The following is a 22,129-nucleotide window of genomic DNA, read 5'->3' on the forward strand; positions in this document are numbered from 1 at the left end:
TTAGCCACTAATCCTTCTGCGAAAGAAAAGGGTTCTTTCAGTCCAAACACCACAAAGTGTCCTTTTTTTAGCTCTGGGTTATATTTAGGATGGAACAAATATGCCGATCCCAAAATAACCACACTACGATAAAGGATGACAGTAATAAAAAAAGACACCCAGTGGAAAACAATAAGTAAATGCCACTCCACTCCACTTGTCACATGGCCCACACCCAAGCATCCCCCAGAAGATGTTTTCCAGACCGTGTGCAGGACACGGCGTCTCTGTGGCCGCTGGAGCCAAACATTTCCTGTCAGGATGCTGACTAAAGAAGTAGAAGTGATCTGCGGAAAAGCTGGAATGAAACAACAAAAACACCAATCTCAAAGGGATTTGCCAGGAAGGGATGTTCCGAAGATGCTAGTGGGGGATTTCAGTCAAGGCTGTGCCCTTCGCTCCCACCCCTTTCCACCGTGGAAAAATAATGTTGCAGAGCACATTTTATGGAAGATTATTATGTACTTTGTTATTTAAATCCAGTGCTTCAGGAAGGACGTACCATTGCCAAAATAACAATGTTGCTGACCAGTGACTCACCAAAGTACATTCCGTACGGATAAACTTGTGATAATAAGACACCAACCTTGACCTGTGGGTCAATCCGTTCCACTTTTTCCTTTTTTCTCCATTGTTCACATTAAAAATACTAATTACTGTTTTTTTCTCCTGTCTGAGTGCCATTAAAATCAAACACTAAATAGAGTTTCGAAACGATAAAAAATAGATATTTGCCTCTAGTGATCTAGTTTGCGTTACTTGCATGCCATATTATATGGCCAGCTTGACGTTGGCGTCATATAACGCCATCTGCTGGTGAAACACACGCATTGCACACAGCTTCATTCTGGAACGCAGGTCTGTACACAAACTCATTCAAACTCAGTCAAAACGCAATCTGGACGTGTGAATATCGTTCCAGTTATTATTTATTGGAAAACACATTTATGTTTTATTCAGAATTCAACAAATTATTCGTTTCCCTGAATCTAGGGGTCACCCAAGTGTATTAATTAAATTATTTGCTTGCTTTTTTTTGTTTTCTGAAATGTCTTTCTATTGCCTCAACTTTTTGTGCTCCTGAAAGAATATATGCAAAACCATCTGCATCGTGTGAGGGAAAATGATCTTCTTAAAATCCCCTAACTTTTCGCAGTCTGCTTTAAACGTTAGGGACACCTGCGGAAGCTGCGCTGTCAGTTGAAAGAAAGACCCGCCCCCACCTCTGATATCTGCTCTCCTATTGGCTGGCACGTGTGCACCTGTTAAGGTCTCCACCCAATCAAACGTCCGCACTGCTAAGATGGCGACCTCCATCCCACTGTTTTGTGCGCCTCTGTAACTGACAGAGTACCCCACAGACTCGCCATTACTGAATTCTCCGCCACGTTCTTGGTGATGTTATTAACTGTGACGCTGCGCCACGTCCTACTGTGGTAGCCGGCGGTCCTTCCGTGAGGGCGGAAACACTGCCCCTCGCCTGGCATGGCCACCGACAACCGAATCCATTTCTGGAAGAGGAACCCGAAGGGCCCCGGGAGGTGGGTACCGCGCTCCCCATCGCCCAGAACCCTCCTCGGCCACCGCGCCGTGCGGTTAGCCTGTTAGCTCGGCCGCCAGCCTGGTGTCGCCGGAGTCCGGTCCGTGCTTAGCCGCTCGTTAGCCTGTGAAACAGAGTATTCGGACCAGTAGAGGGGGGGTTACGTGCTTCACGGTGGCCCGCATGGCTCCTGCCTGGCGACCGGTGTCGTGCCAGCCGCTCCGTGACCTCGGGTCACTTCAAGATCGCGCACAGTGACATTTTCCTGCTTGCATCTCACGCAAGATGTGCAGCTCTGCCTCCGCTGCGCTTACGGTGTAAACACGGCGATCGTGACGATGACGGTGACCGTAATAATGTAGATTGATGATGAAGATTACGAAATTGTTAGTGCTAAAAACGGTTCCTGTTTTTGTAGTTCAAACTGATTTATGAAAACCAGTGTTTCGCAACGTGGTGTCTTTTTTTTTTTTTTTTTGAGTAGTAATGAGTAAGCGCCTGTTTTTAGCTTTCGCAATGTGGCCCAGTCTGATTTCACAACGCGTTTAAAATGAAAAAGCCTGAAAAAAGCCTGATTTAAAAGTCTTGAGCAACCCCTCGGTGGGAGAATGACTGACTTCTAGACAGACTTTTACCATTCGAACGAGTTCTCAAACCAGAATCAGAATCTGACTGTACGCAGTCACACCGCGGGCGGCTTTGACCCCTGAACTCTGTACGCGCTGATCAAGATTTGGCCTGTTACTAGACACGCGAGCATGCGTTACTAGACATTTGCCGTCCTCACGATTCGATTCAGTTAGGATTACCAGTGCTTCACGGTGCGTTGCGTGAACATCCCTGCATTTACTTCACATGTTTTCAAATACGAGGTGAGAGCTAAAGGGCGTCTGAACCAGGCGTTTTCCTGTCGTTCGTGGTGACAGCAGCGCTGTAATCAGATCAGGCCGCCACAGCCATTAACGCCGCTACTTTTTAAACTCGAAAATCGCCAAGCGACGTCATTATGGTGTAATCCATTATTTCCTGCGCTGCATCAGTGCAGAATCGCCCACGAGTGCATCACGATGCATCGAATATGAGATTCATTTCAACACCCCTACCCCTTTCAGACTTTTCACTCTGTTTCTCTTCCTTAATGGCTTTCTTAAAGCAAAATTTAAAAGAAATGAGGCATGGATCAAGTCATTTACATGTCATTTTGAGTGATTTGTAAGTTTCATGCTGGGGGGGGACTTGACTCTTGTCTCCAGCAGGTTTTTATTAATGTCCAGAGGGGCCGGAGCAGAACAGAGAGTGGAACGTTGTCTTGGTCTAAGGATTTATTTAAACTTAAACATTCCCAGACTGTGAGTTCAATTATGTGCAGAGTTCCATCTTTACAACCGTAAATGACTTCTGCTTACACTCCCTTTTATGGGCCATTTATCTTCTTTTTTTTTTTCCCGACCCTTCGGGGCTTGTAGAGCATAATGGCACTGGCCACTACATCTAGCGTTTATTTAGTCGTTTTTACAGTTTGGTCCTGTGCTTGTACTTTTACATGTTTTCTGAGGAAGAAACAAGATCTGTGATGTAGAAAAGAAGAAAAAGAACCTGTAACATGAGGACAGGGCGTGGCCCACCACTTTGCTGGGCACGACTCATTTGGATCAAGGTGTTGTCTTCAGTGCTTTTGGGATCACTTTTTTATTTTTTGGGGTGGCCGTTTTTTTGTGCATTCACACCTGATAATAAAAGTTAATAAACGTCAGGTTGAAGCAAATGACAAATGTACTGTTGCATAAACGAAGATCTAAAATGGCCAATATTGCAGTTGATATTGTGAAAGAACACACAGTACAATTCCTTGCATCATTACCAATGCATTAATTCCAGTTCTGTTCGTATAATCTGCTCATTATTACGCTGTCGCTTGAGTTTGTTTTCTTAGATCGTAGCTAAACGCAAATGGAGAATGTGTTTATTTGTAATTCTAATCATTGCTTATCATCTTGAGCCTTTTCATTTCAAGGTTCATCACTTCATGTTTTGAATGCTGAGACAATATTACGGACGGTGCTGGGAACAAATGAATTGGTTTAGCGTCTGTTGTCTGAGCACATTAGTTATAGGCTTTGCTTTTTCTTTATGTACTGCGCATAATACGTTCGCTTTATTGGAATATACATTTGCGTGCAGGGTTGCCAGGTTGGCAACACAGTTTTCTAGTGGTTTTTTTTCTATGATCTCCTGTAGCCACAGTGTATTCAGTGCGTGGTTTGCTCTGTCCTTCATAGCCTCATTAAGATGTTTAATCCAGAAAAGCATCAAAACACATCATTAAATGAAACGTGCCTTAAAGCACGTTGCACATTTTTTAGATTTTCAAGACCCGAGAGTGAAACTTTGTGTCAGGATCACAAAGTTCTCAGGATCACATGCTTCTTAGTGAGAATTTGGGTCTACCATGCTCTACGCTACATTAAATCCCCATCAAATGTCTAAACTGATATTAAATATATAGTAAATAGTAAAAAATCAACTAGCAATGGTATCGAAACTTTAATTCCAGTTTTGAATTTACATTTACAGCATTTATCAGACGCCCTTATCCAGAGCGACTTACAATCAGTAGTTACAGGGACAGTCCCCCTGGAGCAACTTAGGGTTAAGTGTCTTGCTCAGGGACACAACGGTAGTAAGTGGGATTTGAAATAGGGTCTTCTGGTTCATAGGCGAGTGTGTTACCCACTAGGCTACTACCACCCTGGCAGCAGTTTTGCATCTGCTTCCTCACGGAAGTCTCCAGCAGACCACAACAATTTCCAGCAGACAGCTTTCAGCCCCTCCTCTGGCTACCTGGGGGACGCAGTGTTTACATGAGAGACACGGTAAACATAATTCTGCTGAAATGGTCAGAAAAAGACTCCATGAGGGGTGTATGAGGGCCAGACGTCCACAGGTGGGGGTCGTGCTTACAGCCCAAAGCCGTGGAGCAAGTTTGGTGTTTGCCAGAGAACACGAAGATTGGCAGATTTGCATGTCCAGGCGTTGTAGGAAAGTTGGAGGCCACACACACTACTGAGCCTCATTTTGACTTGTTTTAAGGACATTACATCAAAGTTGGATCAGCCTGTAGTGTGTAGGGTGTGACTCCAAATCGAGACCTCCGTGGGCTGATACATTTGATCTACAGGGTGGGCCATTTATATGGATACACCTTAATAAAATGGGAATGGTTGGTGACATTAACGTCCTGTTTGTGGCACATTAGTATATGTGAGGGAGCAAACTTTTCAAGATGGGTGGCGACCATAGTGGCTATTTTGAAGTCGGCCATTTGATCCAACTTTTGTTTTTTTTCAATAGGAAGAGGGTCATGTGACATCAAATTTATTGGTGAGGAAAAACAAAGGTGTGCTTGGTTTTAACGTAACTTTATTCTTTCATGAGTTATTTACAAGTTTCTGACCACTTGTAAAATGTGTTCAATGTCACCAAACATTCCCATTTTATTAAGGTGTATCCATATAAATAGCCCACCCTGTATAATTTTGGTGTGATTTTTTTTATTTTTTTGTGTTTGCTTTATTTTTTTGAGCAGTGTAGTATCGAGGACCAGCCTTAGTATTGGTACAGAGTTTGAAATTTCAACATTCATGAATGCCAGTGTTCATTCTCTATGGATTAAATGGTCACTGAGCACCTTGCTCCCTTGCTGAAGCTCCGGCCCTGGTACTCGGTGTCAGTAAATGGGCTTCCTGTGTTTCTTCTTCAGTATGCAGCCGGTTTACGGAGCACAGCACCCTCCCCTTGACCCCCGAATTCAGCACACGTAAGTGCAGACGAAGCCTGCTGCCCTGCATGGAGTCCCTCGCACTCACCGCCTTCCTCGGTTGTGTGTGTGTGTGTGTGTGTGTGTGTGTGTGTGTGTGTCTGGATGATACGATGCGCGGTTTGATACAGTTAAGCACTGTTTTGATTTTCTTTTTATGTTTAACCCATTTTTTGCAATGCTTTTAAGCCGTGATTTTATTTTTTCAATGTTCTGTGTTGCTTGAAACACAAGTCCCCTCTGTGAAAGTGCATCTTCGTGATTGCTTTCATTTCATGCCACCAAAACGAACGCCTGACATTGTCAATTTGGGTCCCTTTTGTTCACAGCCTCTCTCTTTTCCCGTCACAGGTTCCTGAAAGACACTCCAAAGACGAACAGTCTGAATGTCAAGTCCAAAAAGGCATCAAGTTTCCACGAGTTCGCGCGCAGCACAAACGATGCCTGGGACATCGAGGACGAGGACGACGAAGGCCTCTTAGGCGCCACACATACCTCAGCAGCACCCCGCCCACCTCTCTCCACTCTGTCTGAGTGCGAGGCCGACGCCCACCCCGCCGGCAGGCAGTCGCCGCCCCGCCCGGAGCCTTGCCGGGACCGGCTGCAGCCAGACGGCGGGCCGGCCAACGGGAGGGTAGTGAAGTCCAGCAGCGAGGCGCAGCTCAACACCACAGCAGGTATGGAGGTCTACAGCTGCCCATCGTCTTTTTTTTTATTATTTTTTTTTTTATAATGAGGTAGATAAGCTGAATTGATTTTTCTCTGAACGGTGAGGTAACCAATGAATCTCAGCAAATGAGCAAGAAATTTGAACTTCTCACGTGTTGCTGTGCCAACTGTTACGTATTTCTTGTTTTGCTCTCCACCGCTGCAGGCATGTGTTTCTTTCTGATCTGAAGAAAATCTTGCATCTGTCTGGGCCACAGCTTTTGGTTTGGAAATTTGAGCATGTCGTGTACATTTTTGTGCCCGGGATCACAGTTTTAGTAAATTTAGTAAAAGGGCTCAAATGAAATAGTAGGGATGTTGAATTATATGGGTTTTCTGTTTGTTTGTGCGAAATTGAAATACTTTCCTTCTTTTCCACAAATTCTGGAAGGACGGAGAGCTGGCAGATTTGCATAAAAGTAAGAATTTTTTAGCATGAAGATCTCTGTATTTGCTGTATTCCCCCGGGCAGGTGTGTGGCCAAGTTGAAATGATTCACCCGCTTCGCTCCTCCTCAGTGGAAATGTAAATGTGCAGCGGAGTGATAAGAGTGTGCAAGGGTACACACACACACACTACACACACAAAAAAAAACAAAAAAAACAGGGTGATCGCACCTCTTTCTTCACCTCTTTCTTCACCTTTCACTTTCAGTTTTGGTGGGTAGTAATCCAGACACATTTCATAAGGTCATGTGACTGACTTCTCTCCCCTCCCCTCCCCTTCCAGTCCGCTCCACCCTGCAGAAGCAGCAGTCTCTACCCATGCGGCCCATAATCCCGCTGGTGGCCCGCATGTCGGACCAGAACGCCTCAGGGGCTCCGCCCATGACAATACGGGAGAAGAGTCGACTGGATAAATTCAGGCAGCTGCTGGCCGCTCCCAACACCGATTTGGGTAAAAAAAATAAAATAAATAATAATAATACATTTTTAATATGTAAAAATGTATAAAATGTTTATTTTCAGTTACTGTATACACACACACATACACACACACACACTCACTCTTCTCTGGGCTGGCTTTCTGGCTGGCTTCACACCGAGGGATCCTTCTGTTCTCCATGTGTCAGCAGCGTGCAACAGGGCAGCCATGAAAACGAGTTGTTTTCTATGCATTTGTTCAACGAGGCGCCGCTGCTGTAATGATCCCATTAACATGAAACCCGTACCATTCGAGTCGTCCCGAATCGATGCAGGGTGGGGGAGGAGCAAATATGATCAGGAAACGGCGTCGCGCGCAAGGTTGGCGCCAGGTTGTGGTGGGGATAATGTGGTGACAATCGCTGATGCTGTGTGGCAAACCTCCGCTTGTTCTCTATATAGTTAATAACATTATATAAGGCAGCAAGTGACCTTTTGACCTTGTTTTGGGTGTCAGGGACAAATGCGACTGTGACACAATTAAAATAATATTTTTTAATTTTTTTTTGCCAAGGATTTGTCGTTCTTGGTCTGACCTGTTCCTCCAGTATGAGGTGAAATAAGTAATATAATTATATTACCCTCCACTGAAATTTTTTGTGATGTGCTCAGGTAAAATAATTAAGGGAAACGCTTCAGTTCCAAAGGTTATTGTTTGAAATGACTTCTCATTTAACATGTGGAGGTGCGGAGGGCTGCGTCCTCTGAAGACTCCAGTCCTGAAATTACGAGGCACTCTCGAGTCGGTCCCAGTTGTCACAGGGAATGGAAATTTTTTTTTTTTGATTTATGCGGCTCATATCAGACCCATCTTTACAACGTCTGAGCACTGTGACATCGACTTGCTACACCCTCCAGTTAATAACATGATATCTGCCGCAGGGCTGTGATTTGTCTTCTTCAAAGCTGCTCGAGTGGCTCTACAGTGAGTGGGTGCATTATGGTACGTGGGTAATGGGGAGGCCAAGGGGTTGGTGAAGAGTGTTTACGTGGTTGTCCAGAGGGGGGAGCAAAGCATCCATGGATTAAAAGGAGATGGAGATGCCAGAAACCTTGTGTCTGTAAAATGTGAATGGAAAGACCCGGTGTCTCATTCCTTTTGGTTTTCCGAACCTCATACCTGCTACTGTCATTTAATTGAATCAAATAATAACTTGTGTACTTAACTCAGAGCACATGGGGTCTTGGAAAAGATGTTACTCTGTTCCCGAGTGTAATTACTGCAAATAATACATGCAATTGAAACGGTAGAAGGTGGATCGAGTTGCTAAAATGAGGTGAAGAACTGTCCCAACATGTTATTAACACCTGGAAGTTTATGGAGACTGAGCATCATGTGAGTCAGGAGCATTTCGCATGCTTGCCACAGAAAACCACGGAACTGCAATAACGCAAAACGTTTGTGGCTTTTAACATTTGTTTTTGCCACCCTCACCCTATTTTGAGAGACACACACCAAATGTAAAGGTCCCCAATTATAAAAATGTCACTTTGTGACACTTTGTAATCTCTCAAATGTGTGCTTATTTAACATTAATATGAGTTCTAGCCCATCTATGATCCTGCACTGGCTAGAAATGGCGATGGTTGTAAAGAGCGCTTTGGCCGTTCTGCTTCGCTGTTCAGAGAGCGGCAGCACAGACTCAGGTCGGATCTGGAATTTGTCCCCTTATGTCATCATTAAGAGAAAGGCTACCTCCCATTTTTTCATGCTTTGTCCACCCATAGAATTTCCCACCCCACCCCTTAAACATTATCTCCACCAAACCAAACATGCAGAGCATTTCATTTGTGTGTTTTTTTTTTTTTTTTTTTCTGCCACACTAAACTTTCTGCCACACTAAACCAGTGGGCTAGTTTTTTTTTTTTTTTTTGTAAATACACTGACACAACTTCCTGTCTGTGGCAAAAATGTTTTTGGTGAATGGTATTGATGACGTCATTTCCGCGAATAGGACTGCTCTCCTCCTCGTCCCGCCTCCCTCCTCCTCATTAGCTTCTAAAGCAACAGACACCGAAATGGCGCGTCCTGGGGAATCTCATTGTGGGACTGGATCAAAGTGGCTGTAATTCTGCACCAGATACAGACTTCAAATACTGTATTAGGGGACCACTAAGACCTATATTTACGTTTAAGGAATTTGGCAGACGCCCTATAAATGAACATTTAATGACATGACAATTTAAAAATCTACCTATCCATAAATTAGAGATGAAAAATCTTGAAATGAATGTAAAATTTCCTGAATGTATATACATCAACCTATTGAGCATGGCTTTTACAGATCACAATCAAATGACCAATACCTACAGAGCTTGTTGTACACCTTGAGCATCAAACGGGCGTCTGCATTTCTCAAGAGACTCATTTTAGTTCACCATTTCACCAAACATTATTTATGTGGTTACATGATAATAGAAATGAGACTAGGGGTAGATTAGGGGTAATCATTCAATTTCTTCCCGGTTTTGTCCAACTTGACCCCTTAATTGGAGTCCACTAAATTTGCAGTATCTGCTTTCTAAGAAAAGTTATTATGCAAATATCTCCCAGTGTTTAGTCATTGGGGAGTGTGTGTGTGCGTGTGTGTGTGTTTGTTGACTCATGTCTATATACTGTTTATTCTGCAGAGGAACTGAGGAAGCACAGCTGGTCAGGAATTCCCAGGGAAGTTCGGCCAATCACCTGGAGACTGCTGTCGGTGAGAGCCGCAGGCTGAAAACCCCCCACCCACCCCTGTCCTGTCCATGTACCCAAAGTCCCTGACACCACAAATAGACCTTTTAAATTCTGTGACATTCAGTTTAGCGACGCACACCATTCAGGAAGCGAGCGAGCGTGGTTTGGAGCGCGCCCAATGTCAGCCGCCCGGCAGCCTCCCGTTCGGGCAGAGTTTATTTCCCCAGCGACAGCCATGATCATGGCTCCCCTGCGTCACACTGACCTTAATGTTGTACAGACAACTGGGCCAGAGTGACCGATTGCACCGCTCTGGAATAATACATATCTCTGTCACATTATACAATCACAGCACATTCAAACAGGAGGCTGCCAAGGGCATACATCACGTAGCACGCTACCTCTGCAGGGTCAGTGCAAAGCACTCTGGGAATGTTCCTGTGCTTAGCCTGGACCCGTCTACATTCATCATAGTTTTACTGTTAAACAAAGCTAGTGGAATTCTGAATGAGGACAAGGGTTGTGGTTCTTTGGGCAATAACTATTATATTTTTGCTTACATTGGTCTTTAAATAGTTAAGATCAAACCCCCCAAAAATGGTACATTTTGAAATTTCACTGGCTGGTCATGTGTCTAAAACATTTGATATTTCACCAAATAAAAACATATACTGACTATAACAATGTCCTGATTGTTTTGACTTTAATAGTCTGGTATTTTGACCTTAGTAGCATGACCCATGATGCATTGTGGCTGCCAAACTGTCAATTCAGTTGACTTAATAATGCATTGCTTCATTATTCCAATACACCTATGTCCCTAAAATGTAATTGAGACTTTTTATATATCATATTATGATGTGGGTTGCCATAACAGGTTTTTTTCCCCCCGCCCTCATTTCATTACAATTGCAGCATGTGTTTCCAGCCGTGGAACTAACTTAATATTACACTCTAACTGGTCCTCGTCACAGATGTAGACATCTAAAAGCACTCACTGCTTCAATTAATTATGACCGAACTCGCCGTTGTTTCCTAATGCCTGCCTTCACTCCGGAGAAAATTCGACAAGATGTGTTTCAGGACGACTGTTTTCATATTTCCAGTCGTCGCCCTTGCAGAAGTCATCGCAGTGTTGTATTGACTATTTTCTGCCGCCAGTACCAATAACGATCACGTTAAGTCAGCGTAGGACGGGCACCGTAACTTCTGTTCTCCTTGCCATAGGTGATCTTGTTCCCGTTCTGCTGTGTTGCAGCTGCTAATGTTCCATTTCCTTGGAAATCCTATCATCACCTGGAAATTGAGGCTGGTGGAGCCATTCTGCCATATTTGGGTCGAGAGGGAATCTAATGAGCGCGCGGGAGTGAGAACCTGTTCATTTACGGTTCAGCAGCCTGCTTCAATGTCAATATCATGTACCTCCGGGCACAGGCAGACGGCGCGCCTCTCCCGGCAGTGAGTGATTGCCCACTCCGCTGAAACCCAGCCATCCTCTCCTGCTAACAGTGGCCTTTACGTGAAAAATTAACTACAGCGGCTCCTAAAATGATATTTCCATACGTCCAATTGGCTGGAGAGTTTTCCAGAATGACTCAAGGAACGACTCCGTGTACAGATGCTTCATGGTATAAGAGCTTAAAGAGTCGCTAGAAAGCAGAACTGAGCGAAGAGCTTTCAAGGGATCGGGCGTTCCATGCTGCCCTTCTAGAGTATCGAATATGAAAATATTGTGTTGAAAGGTCCTTTGAAATGTAACCATCCATTCTCATAAACACCAATAAGCCATAACATTATGACCGCCTGAAAGGTGGAGAGCTTTTCCTGTCATTAACTGTAAATGTCAGTGGGTGAATAGACACGAATTGTGCAGTTTTCCGATTCTCTTCTGCTGCATGTAGAGTTCATGTACATGCACAAAAAAAAAAAAAGAAATATTTGTCTGCGATCATTTTCTGCCTCATTGTATTCAAATCAAGTATCAGCAGATGCATTCTTGATGTTTCTGAGTCGTCATCATGGTTTATCGAGTTCAAGCGCTTGGAAAGAGTTCATTTGTTCCAGTGTGGCTCATTTGAATTAATTTTGCGGTGAAGAGGAGGGAAACGTGGAGGGAAAATGAAGTGAACTGGAGTGGGAGGGAGGCTGATGGGGAGGCCGAGAGAGAAACGACAGACGATCGTACCATCCAGGAATTACCGTTATTGTTATGTATTTTGTTGCACCCCTCCTTTTTTATATTGTATGAGTAGATGAGAGTAATCTGCTTTTGAAGCTACTGCATTTGAATAATTTAGCTTTTTTTTTTTTTTTGAATGAGTTTCTTGACTCTTGCTCTGTTTGGCTTGTTGGGCGGCAGGGCTACCTCCCTGCCAACATGGAGCGCCGGGAGCTGGTGTTGCGGAGGAAGCGGGAGGAGTACTTCGGCTTCATCGAGCAGTATTACGACTCCCGCACAGACGAGCACCACCGAGACACCTACAGACAGGTACTGCACCTACAGACCCAAATTCCCTACTAAACCTGAAACTTTTACTCATTGCAGAAATCGTGCAGAATTAAGTTGTATAAATTATAAAGATACTAGCACCATAACATGAGTGGTTGTAAAACTTATAATAGTATCTATAATCCATCTATTACTAAACAAAATTGTTCAATCAGCTGTCAGGTATTGAGCAGATTTTTTTTTTTTTTGTATTTTGCTGTGACTAATTAGTAGTAAATCAGTCCAAATCTGAGACTGTAGTACAGTGAGTCTGTTCTAACAGTCATTAAACTTAATGAACTTCTTTGCTTATGGATTTGGGATTATTTGAACATGATGCCAGTATGTCAGTATGGCCAAATGCCACCCAGACCTTTATGAGATGTTTTGGAAATTCCGATTTTATTCCAATGATGTTCCTACACCTGAATAGTCCAGATAAATAAAATATATTGGTTCTAATAGCAGTAACCTCACAACACACCAGGCCATATCCACACACTTTCCTAAGTGTATACGTATAGTTTTAGTAATGAAATTAGCAGTCTCTTGAAATTGTCATTAATTTTATTATTACTATACCAAACTCCATTCGGTGCATTTATAATAGAGTGATCGATAAATAGATCGATGCCTTTAATGTCACCATATCAATTACAGTGAGAGAACGTTTGGAGCAAACCAGCAAGATGCACATTTAAACTATGGGTTTCAACAAAGATAAATAGAATAGAAGAAAATAAATTAATGAAATTGTAAATATTGTAGACTTGTATAATTAAAGTAAGCAGTGTGTTAAAGTGCAGGTAAGATGACAGTAAAGAGGTGGGATATTACAGTTATTCAACTGTTGTGCAATATCACACTTTTTTTACTTTTATGTTATTATGTGGTTATGTGGCAGTGGTTCCCACTTATCTTTGAGGAGGTCTTCATCGCTGTGCAACCGAGATCATTACTCTTTTACCAATTGCCCAATCCTGATGATTGAAGAATAGCGGTGAGACATTGTGCCAGGTGGGCCTTCAGCAGCAGGGCTGGCCACCTCCAATCGCTGCCATTCGCTTCTGCAATGAGAGATGAGGTGCAACCAGACTTTCTCCACCAGCCGTAGCTGCTTATTAATAGCCTGACAGTGTATGTGGCAGGCTGAAAACACAGAAGGCTGGAATGAATAGACGTGCAACGGTGGCCCCGTGGGGACAGGATGGGGGAGTGTCTGCAGAAAATAAGTTTCACCTAAAGACAACCTCATGCTGGCGCTGTGGCGAGTAATATTAATGTGCACTTCATAATGCATTTGAATTAATTACATGCTCCCGTTTCCCATCAGTAAGACTTAAGTGGCAGCTGCGCATTGACAGCCTTTGGACACCTGACTGTTTCAAATTATTATGACCCTCCCCGACCTCTGCATAGAACCCGGCGCGGCACCAAATTGATAATCATTTTAGCGTTTCCATTGTTTTTTTTGTTTTGTTTTTTCAGTCCATTAACAGCGTGCACAGTCCATTAACTGTCAGGATGCTCGAGGGGAAGCCCGGTGGAGTCCATGCCTCAGTGGCAGTCAGCGGGGACAATCTTAAGTAATAGAGCGCAGCGTCAACACCGGGCAGGCGGCATTTGTTAGTGTCACTTTTTGCTCTTTACAGAGGGACTGCTGCAAACGCATGATTGGCAACCCCATCAGAGAGGCAGGACCTTGTAATTTATAACGTATAGATTGTGTTAAATGGGCTCTTGATGGGTCTTAAAAATTAAACACACCAGCAGAAACAGTTTTCCGCGGGCGGTCAGCAGAGGCCAGTAGAATTGACTACATCTATTGATGCAAAGCGTATTTTGCGACTTTGAGATTTTTGCAGAACCTTGCTGCGCTAAAGACTGAATTCTCATACGGAGCTCACATCTGGCCCATTAAGTCAAGGACTAGATGATTAGTACACATGCTAATAATAAAAACACACACACACACACACAATAGGAATGGGCCAGCCTAGTGGGTGGGCGTAAGCGGCCATTTAATTAATTTATGCCAATGTGACTTCTGTCCTGCCAATCGGATCCCTTAATTACTGAAATAATTAGAGGGTTGCTACAAAAACCTCCTGACACACAGCAAGAGTCAATCAAATCTGCCAAAGCAAATGCATGTGATATAAGCCAGACTGTGGATGGGAAGTAGATTTGTAATTCTGTGTGTATGTATGTACACACACACACACACACACACACATATATATATATATATATATATAACCACTCCATTCGCTGCTGTACTGCCACAGGTGATTCTGTCGAACTTCGTTTAAAACCAAAAAGTCAAAATGTCAACAGTTGCTTTAATTATTCATGTCAGATTCCCCCACCCCCCACCCCCGTCATCCTGCCAGCTTTGAAATATTTATTGTCTTTTGAAAAGTGCCGGCGCCTGTTCGCATGGATTGCGGGGAAGGTCTAGCGAGAGCCTCCAACCCTGCAGTTTGCGGCGAGTCATGTGAGGTCGTGTCTGAAGACCAGGGCTCACCGAGACATGTAGTAAACCACTCCGAATAACTCTTCCCCCGGCCCTGGTCCGGCACAGCCTCGCTAACACAATAAAACCCCTATAAAAATAGACTCTTCATTGTGTGATATTAATGTCTGCGGCTGGAATCGATAACCTTGCTGGCCATAAGAAATCCGGTTAATGGCGGGGGGCACTGGGCTCGATATCGCCCGCCGTCTCTTGCTCGTTTCCCCATTGCATCACAAGCGCAAAGGTCCATTAAAACAAATGTCCCTGCTCTGTCTGGAACGGTCCTACATCCCTACTGAAAGGGCACCACAGTCAGTCACATCACTGGACCTTAAAAATCTCCAGCACATACAGCAGCCCCCATTTACAACAACATCACAGGTATATTGATTCTGTGATACTCAGGACATTGCAGGACTGTTGCCAGTGCCATTATATATATATATATATATAAAAATTCATACTTACCTACAGTTATAGAGCCTGATTCATCTAATATAATGGCCCATAACTGTTAGGATAATAGTGATATGCATATGCATTCATATATAGTGTGTTAAATAATGCATGGCGCTTTTTTTTTTTTTTATAGGAGCAGTGGTGGCATAGCGGGTAAGGAAATGGACCCGTAGTTGGAAGGTTACCAGTTTGAATCCTGAACCACCGATGTGTCACTGAGCAAATGACCGTCCCCACACACTGCTCCCCAGGTGCCTTTCACGGGCTGCCCACTGCTCACCAAAGACACATTTCGTGTGTACAGTGCTGCAGTGCTTCACAAGGACAATCACTTTCAGAGATAATAAAGTGAAGTGATTGTCACATGTGATACACAGCAGCACAGCACACGGTGCACACAGTGAAATTTGTCCTCTGCATTTAACCATCACCCTGAGTGAGCAGTGGGCAGCCATGACAGGCGCCCGGGGAGTAGTGTGTGGGGACGGTGCTTTGCTCAGTGGCACCTTGGCAGATCGGGATTCGAACCGGCAACCTTCTGATTATGGGGCTGCTTACTTAACCGCATTCATATGTAGTGTGTTATGTAATTCATGCAGCTGTGTCTTTTTATAGTGACACAGCCCTTTTAATTCCGGAAGCCTTCCTCAACTGAGCTATGAAGGTGGATCAATAGTGATCAGTTCAGGCCTGATTGATCTGTCCTATTACTTGCATAGGGAAATGGGTTATAACTCAATTGTGCACTCGGGGGCTTTTATCGAGTCAGACTGTAGTTTTAACCTGGAAGACATCTGCTCCTCAGCCGACAGGATGGTAAATGCTTCCTTTTTTTCTCTGCTGTGTGCTTTTTTACTTTCCAGATCCACACTGACATCCCAAGGACGAACCCCCTGATCCCCCTCTTCCAGCAGCCCCTGGTGCAGGAGGTGAGTTGGTGCTCGGCTCCGAGTCTTGCCCTCTCCTCCCACCCCGTTCCTTCACCACAGGCTCTTCACAGCTTCGCAGAATACTAATGCGCTAAAAGACAACGAAGGAGAAGCTGCCAGTGATGGAGACCCAGACCTGGAGTTTCTTCATAAATCTTTACCATATATTGCATAATTTTTGAAAGTTCTCAACCCCAGGGACCCCATCTGTTTGGAAGTGATGCGCTCACACTTATGTTCTTGGGTTCTGTTCTTGTTGAAAAAGGTTTGCTTAATATATGATTTTAAACTGGGATAACATTTATGTTAACAGCCACGGTGCCAAAAGGAAATGGTGGAGCCGTTAAAGGTTCTCCAGGCGCCACAATTCCTCACATTTTTTCCCCTTAAGGTCACATCAGATAAAATAACCTGGCTTAATGATTAGAATTTGTCTGGACGCAGGAGCGCTTATTGGGCTTCTGTCGTGCACGTCCCCCCCTACACCCTCAGTCACACTGAGCTAAGAGGCAAAGATAACACACCGACTCCGAGGGGCCTTTTTGAATACAGACCCTGGGCTTTATTTGAGCCCAGACAATGCATCCCACGGGATTTCTTCTCTACAACTCCGGCACTCTGAACAGATGGTGTTATTTTATCTCTCATCCAAAGCAATTCATTTTTTTTTAAAGCTGGCACAATGCAGCAGATTCAACAGTTTGATGTCTTCAGAGGAAGCTCGATAAACACGTTCTTACATTGATGTGCAAGGGAAGATGAAGTGTCAAGTGCTTGATCTTTTCTCTTTTCTGTTGTGTAATTTTTTTTAACACCTAAATTGTATTCTTGGATTTTTTTTAAGAAATGACCTCTATCTTGCAATTCACCTTCAAAGCTGTGGTCCTTTTTTATTATTGTCTATGAAGGACTCATATAATCAGTGATCATTTTACATAAAAAAAAAGTAACTGCAATGGTTACCAGTGGTTACTAGCCTCCAATTTTAGAATATAATTCTTAGGCAAAATTAAAAAAATTAAGATTGGCCTCATTTTCATGACATATGTAAACATCAGAGATGTGGAAGCACAATACATTGCCTATTTGCCGCAATATTAATCAGGCAATCAATATTATGAGTTATTATGAGCACATTTTCCCTACTATATTGACAAAATTAAATATTCATGCTTGTGTGGGTAACAGAAAATAATTACTTTCACTTCGTTCCACACAGCCTTATGGCGAAGTAAGCACAAACAAATGCATCATTGATTCTGCAGCGGAATGCCATGGCATCACCAGGCCTGGCTTCATTACATATTATTTGGCTGTCAGGATTTTTTATTTTTTTTTTACATTAACAGAACAGTGCATTTGTGGACGCGAGACTTTGATTTTTCTGATCCATGCGGTTTCCTGCATCATTGTGAGGTGTGTTTTCCCCTGGGAAAAATGATGCATTCCCGTTGGTTAAATAGGATATGGGTTCCATTTCCAGATCATTGCAAGTGCACCAGCAGAGGGCGGCGTGGTTGTGTGAAGGTCTGCCTCCTGCCCCTGTTGCCATGGCAGCTAAAATGCCTTGGCATTTTGGGCCGCTGCTTGGCGGCCGGGGTTACGCGGGTCCGTTTGGCGCGTTGTGTAACCCGCTGCTGTCTGTGGCCTTTTCTAGGTGTTTGAGCGAATCCTCTTCATCTGGGCCATCCGCCACCCGGCCAGCGGCTATGTGCAGGGCATTAATGATCTGGTCACCCCGTTCTTTGTGGTGTTCCTCTCTGAGTTTGTGGGTAAGTGTGCTCCACTCCACCGCTGCGTCACTTTGTCAATAGCTGTCCACATGCATCTGATGGCTCCGGTTCATCAATTCCATTAGCAACGTTGCAGTTCATTATTTCATTTTATCGATTCCACAGTACTGTTAAACGCTTGTCTGTGTTTGCAAACGTTTAGTTTTATGTCGGACGGGAGCCTGAATCGGTGATGAATACACTCTATAAGTGAATTTGCAGTGGGATTATTGAACAGCGCTATAAATGGTGCTGCTCTTGTTGCCTTTTAAAGGGCCATTTCACTCCGAATCCATAATCTAATGTTGTTTTCCCACAGTGAGGACAGTTTGGACAAATTTTATTAATATTCTCCAAGTCTTATGTTGCTGAAAATTGAGTTATGCTGCCGGTGCTCTTGCCATGACATTTCGGTTACATTAACAGCGAATCTGCATAGGCACCAATTTTTTATTCCCTGTCTTCTCTTTGGCACTCTGTGGCAGCCCCTGGGGATGAGGGGGAAAAAGGAAATTTGGCACGATAATTGGGGACTGTTCCCTCATGCTTTTCAAACAAAAAAAAAAAGGTCAAAAATTTCACCCCATCCATCCACAATGGCTACTATCAAATAGTTTTTGACCATAACCGAGATATTATATAACTAATATTTCCATACGTGAAAAGGACATTTAGAAATGTTTGAATATAGGCTTCCTCATTGAATAAATTAAATCAATGAAGGAATTTTACTAATGGTGGTAGTAGCCTAGTGGGTAACACACTCTCCTATGAACCAGAAGACCCAGGTTCAAATCCCACTTACTACCATTGTGTCCCTGAGCAAGACACTTAACCCTGAGTGTCTCCAAGGGGGGGGACTGTCCCTGTAACTACTGATTGTAAGTCGCTCTGGATAAGGGCGTCTGATAAATGCTGTTAATGTACTAATGTGTTTCGCTACTTTCACTCTGTCTCTTATTACTGAAGTCAGTCTCTCCGTCACAGAGCCACATTCATCTCCTGTCCTCGTACATCTTTTTTCTCTGCAGGTGTCCAAAATCAACTTCTAATGGCCTGTTTTGAGCTGACATTTTGTCTTGAACTCCTCCTTAATACTGTTTCCAGTATATTCTCAGTTTGGGACAGTCCATACAGACTAAACGCTTAATGCAGCCACAATGGATTGCGAAGACGGCAAACAGGAAGTGAGCCCATATATCCGGAATGATTTCATGTACAATTATGACCTAACTGACTTAAGGCCTCGACCAAATGATGCTCAGAATTGTCCCGTTTTATCATGCACTGGAATGAGTTAACATGTTTTTGCTCATTACTCTTCATAATCCCGAAGTGTCGTTTGAAGTCATGCCTTATTGATCCCGAGCTCTGATGCCGTTTACTGCAATCGTATTCAACAGCGGCATCCCAAAACAGGAAATGAGGCCATTTCCTAGCGCGATAATTAAGTTAATGCACCGATTATATCACATTTCCATGGCAACGCTGGCCTCCTAGACTGCTTGGCCCCCCCACATCGCTCCCTGTAGCTGCAAGTTTACATACAAACAACTATTATGCCATCTCGGTGTGCTAAATGAGTATCAGAAAATTTTCTTAAGACACACACACATTTATGCAGCTTAAGTACAGGAAAGGTATATGCATTTGTATTGTTTAGTTTTTGTCAAAACAGACCTCCACAGTCTCTTAATCATTTTTTTATTATGTAACCAAGTTATGAAATTGTTCTTTTTTTTTTTTTTTTTTCCTGTGTTGGTAATCGCGGTTGCATCAAGGATCTTTATTTTGCATAAATTTCATTATGCAATACTTTAAAATGGCAAGCTATAAACATTTGACAAATTTCCAAATGCCCACCGCTGTATTGTAATGCAGCGTTGCGTAACCCACGCAGGCCGCTGCAGCCGCTGTGCTTGGAAATGGTCTGCAGCCGGTCTGGAGCGGCTGTGACCTGTCCGCAGGACATGCTGGCTGCGGCGTGTGTGCGGCGGGACGGGCTGAAAGGCTGTCTGGTGCGTCCGCGTGGATCCCGGGGTCTGACCTTTCGGAGCAGAAGCTCCGTCAGTGCCAGTGGCAGGGCGAGCGCAGCGTGACGCCAGGGGCGGGGCGGTGCGGGGCGAGTGAATGAGCATGCTCAACACGTGGCCCTCATTGCTATTCGCTCGCACTCGCCGCTTATTTATTTATTTCCTCTTCACTTCGTCTGAAGGTTAATTACTTATAGATAGTTCAGGATTACAGAAGAACAAAGGCAGCCAATTGATCTCTTCCCCCGAGTGCCACCCCAGCAATGTCACCAGTCTGCAGACACCGCCACCCCCCCAGATTACCTGGGAGCAGCGATCGATCGTGCCACCGAACACTGATCAATTAATCTCTCTCCACCCTTTTTCTTCTGTCCTGCCCCTCGCTTGCTTTTGCTTAACCCCCGCTCCCCATCACCAATTCATTCAGTTCCCATCCCAGCCTCATTATTGAAAGGCAGATTTTTCATACTGATGCCTGCCTTTTTGTTCTTCTTCTCTTTAATTTCCCTCTGCTTGTGAATGTGTGTCCATCCCTCTCAGAGCCTGTGCAAGAGTCAATAGCTCAAGTTGAGTGAGCTCCATTGATCGGGGGGATTTAACTGTTTATAGAGCCTAATGATGGCCCAGCACATTCGCTCCGCTGCCTCTCACTGGGCAGAAAGCCTCCAGGACAAAAAAAGAAAACCTCAACAAAGCTCTACCCACTTGCTTTACAATATAATACAGTGTATATATACAGTAATACACATCTCAACCAATATGCTTATCAATACTGTAACATTGATTAGCTTGTTACGAAGGAAGAGGGCAAGACGTGAACATTTTGCCCTTCAAACTGATTCATTGGAAACCGAAAAATGGATGAGCGTAGGGATTTAAGTGACTTTGACATGGGTCACATTGTGATGTACTATGATCATTATATGTAAATGTTTGTGTTTCAGTATACAAAGGTCATGATCCTAGTGAGTACTACCAGGTACCCTTGAACTTCATTACTTGTTATAAACCCTTCTTTTTGTCCTCCCACTTCTGCTGATGTCCTGTGATTCTCGGAGGAGGTCGGTGCTCCGTCAGGGTTGCCCGGCCGCTTTTGTTGCTAATTGGCTCAGACCTCGGCGCTGCATTCATTCACGAGCGGCTTTAACCAGCTGCCCGGGCTGGCAGCACACGCGCTCGCTGACTGACAGCTGATTTATTGAGGCGATGTCCACCGATCTTCCTCCATACCTCTCGCTTCCCTCTCTGGCAGGCGTAATCTGCTCCCCACATCTTCCTCCTTTCTTTCTTTCTTTCTTTGAAGAGTGGGCTCCCCTTGGAAAGACAGTTTCTGAAAGGAACGGCGAGTCTCCCAAAAGTCTGCATACCAGAATTTTTTTTATTGAGAGGGACTTTATTGATGTGAAAAGAAAGGACGAAGCGTTTTAGCGAAAAATGCTGTCTTGCTTTTACTTGACCACGTTTTCTGTCCTTGTGCCGGGAGAAGAGAAAAGAAAAATTCATAGTCAGATGTGATGCAGATAGCCTTGACTTTCAAAATGTGATGAGAGAGTGTTACGTGTGGCAGAAAGCTAACAAAGGTCAGGCCTCAATAGACAACACAACTGCGCTGAAGTGGTGGTGGCATTAGCATGCTGTGCTGCCTTTCGTCAGATGTTCAGTATTTCATTAAGTATTTCAGGACGAGCATAAGTGCTTCTGAGGCATCAAAGTTTTAAAATATTGCATTATTCAATTAGCCTAATAAATGGCCTTTGCACTTTCCATTTAATTGTAATGCATGTGAGCTTCCAGAGACCAAAGGTCCAGTATACAATAGCGATGTTTCCATTTTCTGTGTGTTTCCTGACAACTGCGCTATTCCTTATTATCCAAGCAGACCAGCAACGCACTTTTTGTGGCAAAAGAGTCAAAAATCAAGGCAAGGAAATGTATATTCGGCGGAAATATTCGACCAAATAAAATGCATCGGTATTTTTAAACATTTGAATACATTGAAGGTAACCAAAATACTGTGTGTGTCTGAACATTTATGACATAATGTGGTGTAGTCAAAAACATAATTGGGCCATGTTTTCTCTGTAAGGTCACAAAATAAATCCTAGAACTGTGGAAATTTGAGGCTAGTGTTTTTTTTTTTTTTTTTTTTTTTTTTAATGATTAATGATTACTGAATGTAAGATTAGGGCTATTTATCTCTAGCTGAAAATAATATGTTGATCA

At 43.7% G+C, this 22,129-nt stretch overlaps 1 protein-coding gene across 3 annotated transcripts in view; it reads left to right on the plus strand.

Annotated features, from left to right (window-relative positions):
• The first annotated feature begins 1,332 nt into the window (after positions 1 to 1,332).
• The window catches only part of tbc1d22b (TBC1 domain family, member 22B), a 42,426-nt gene continuing 21,629 nt past the window's right edge, over positions 1,333 to 22,129 (plus strand). For 2 of the 3 annotated variants that reach the window (XM_028992720.1, XM_028992722.1), the window contains exons 1-8: positions 1,333 to 1,580; positions 5,340 to 5,396; positions 5,748 to 6,073; positions 6,834 to 7,001; positions 9,659 to 9,729; positions 12,067 to 12,195; positions 16,036 to 16,101; positions 17,759 to 17,873. In XM_028992720.1, coding sequence (XP_028848553.1) covers positions 1,525 to 1,580; positions 5,340 to 5,396; positions 5,748 to 6,073; positions 6,834 to 7,001; positions 9,659 to 9,729; positions 12,067 to 12,195; positions 16,036 to 16,101; positions 17,759 to 17,873 — 988 coding nt within the window. In that variant the 5' untranslated portion in view covers positions 1,333 to 1,524. The remainder of the gene's footprint in view (positions 1,581 to 5,339; positions 5,397 to 5,747; positions 6,074 to 6,833; positions 7,002 to 9,658; positions 9,730 to 12,066; positions 12,196 to 16,035; positions 16,102 to 17,758; positions 17,874 to 22,129) is intronic. The other variant, XM_028992721.1, reaches the window with a different exon arrangement.

Source organism: Denticeps clupeoides, chromosome 10 (genome assembly GCF_900700375.1).
Source record: "Denticeps clupeoides chromosome 10, fDenClu1.1, whole genome shotgun sequence".
NCBI lineage: Eukaryota > Metazoa > Chordata > Actinopteri > Clupeiformes > Denticipitidae > Denticeps > Denticeps clupeoides.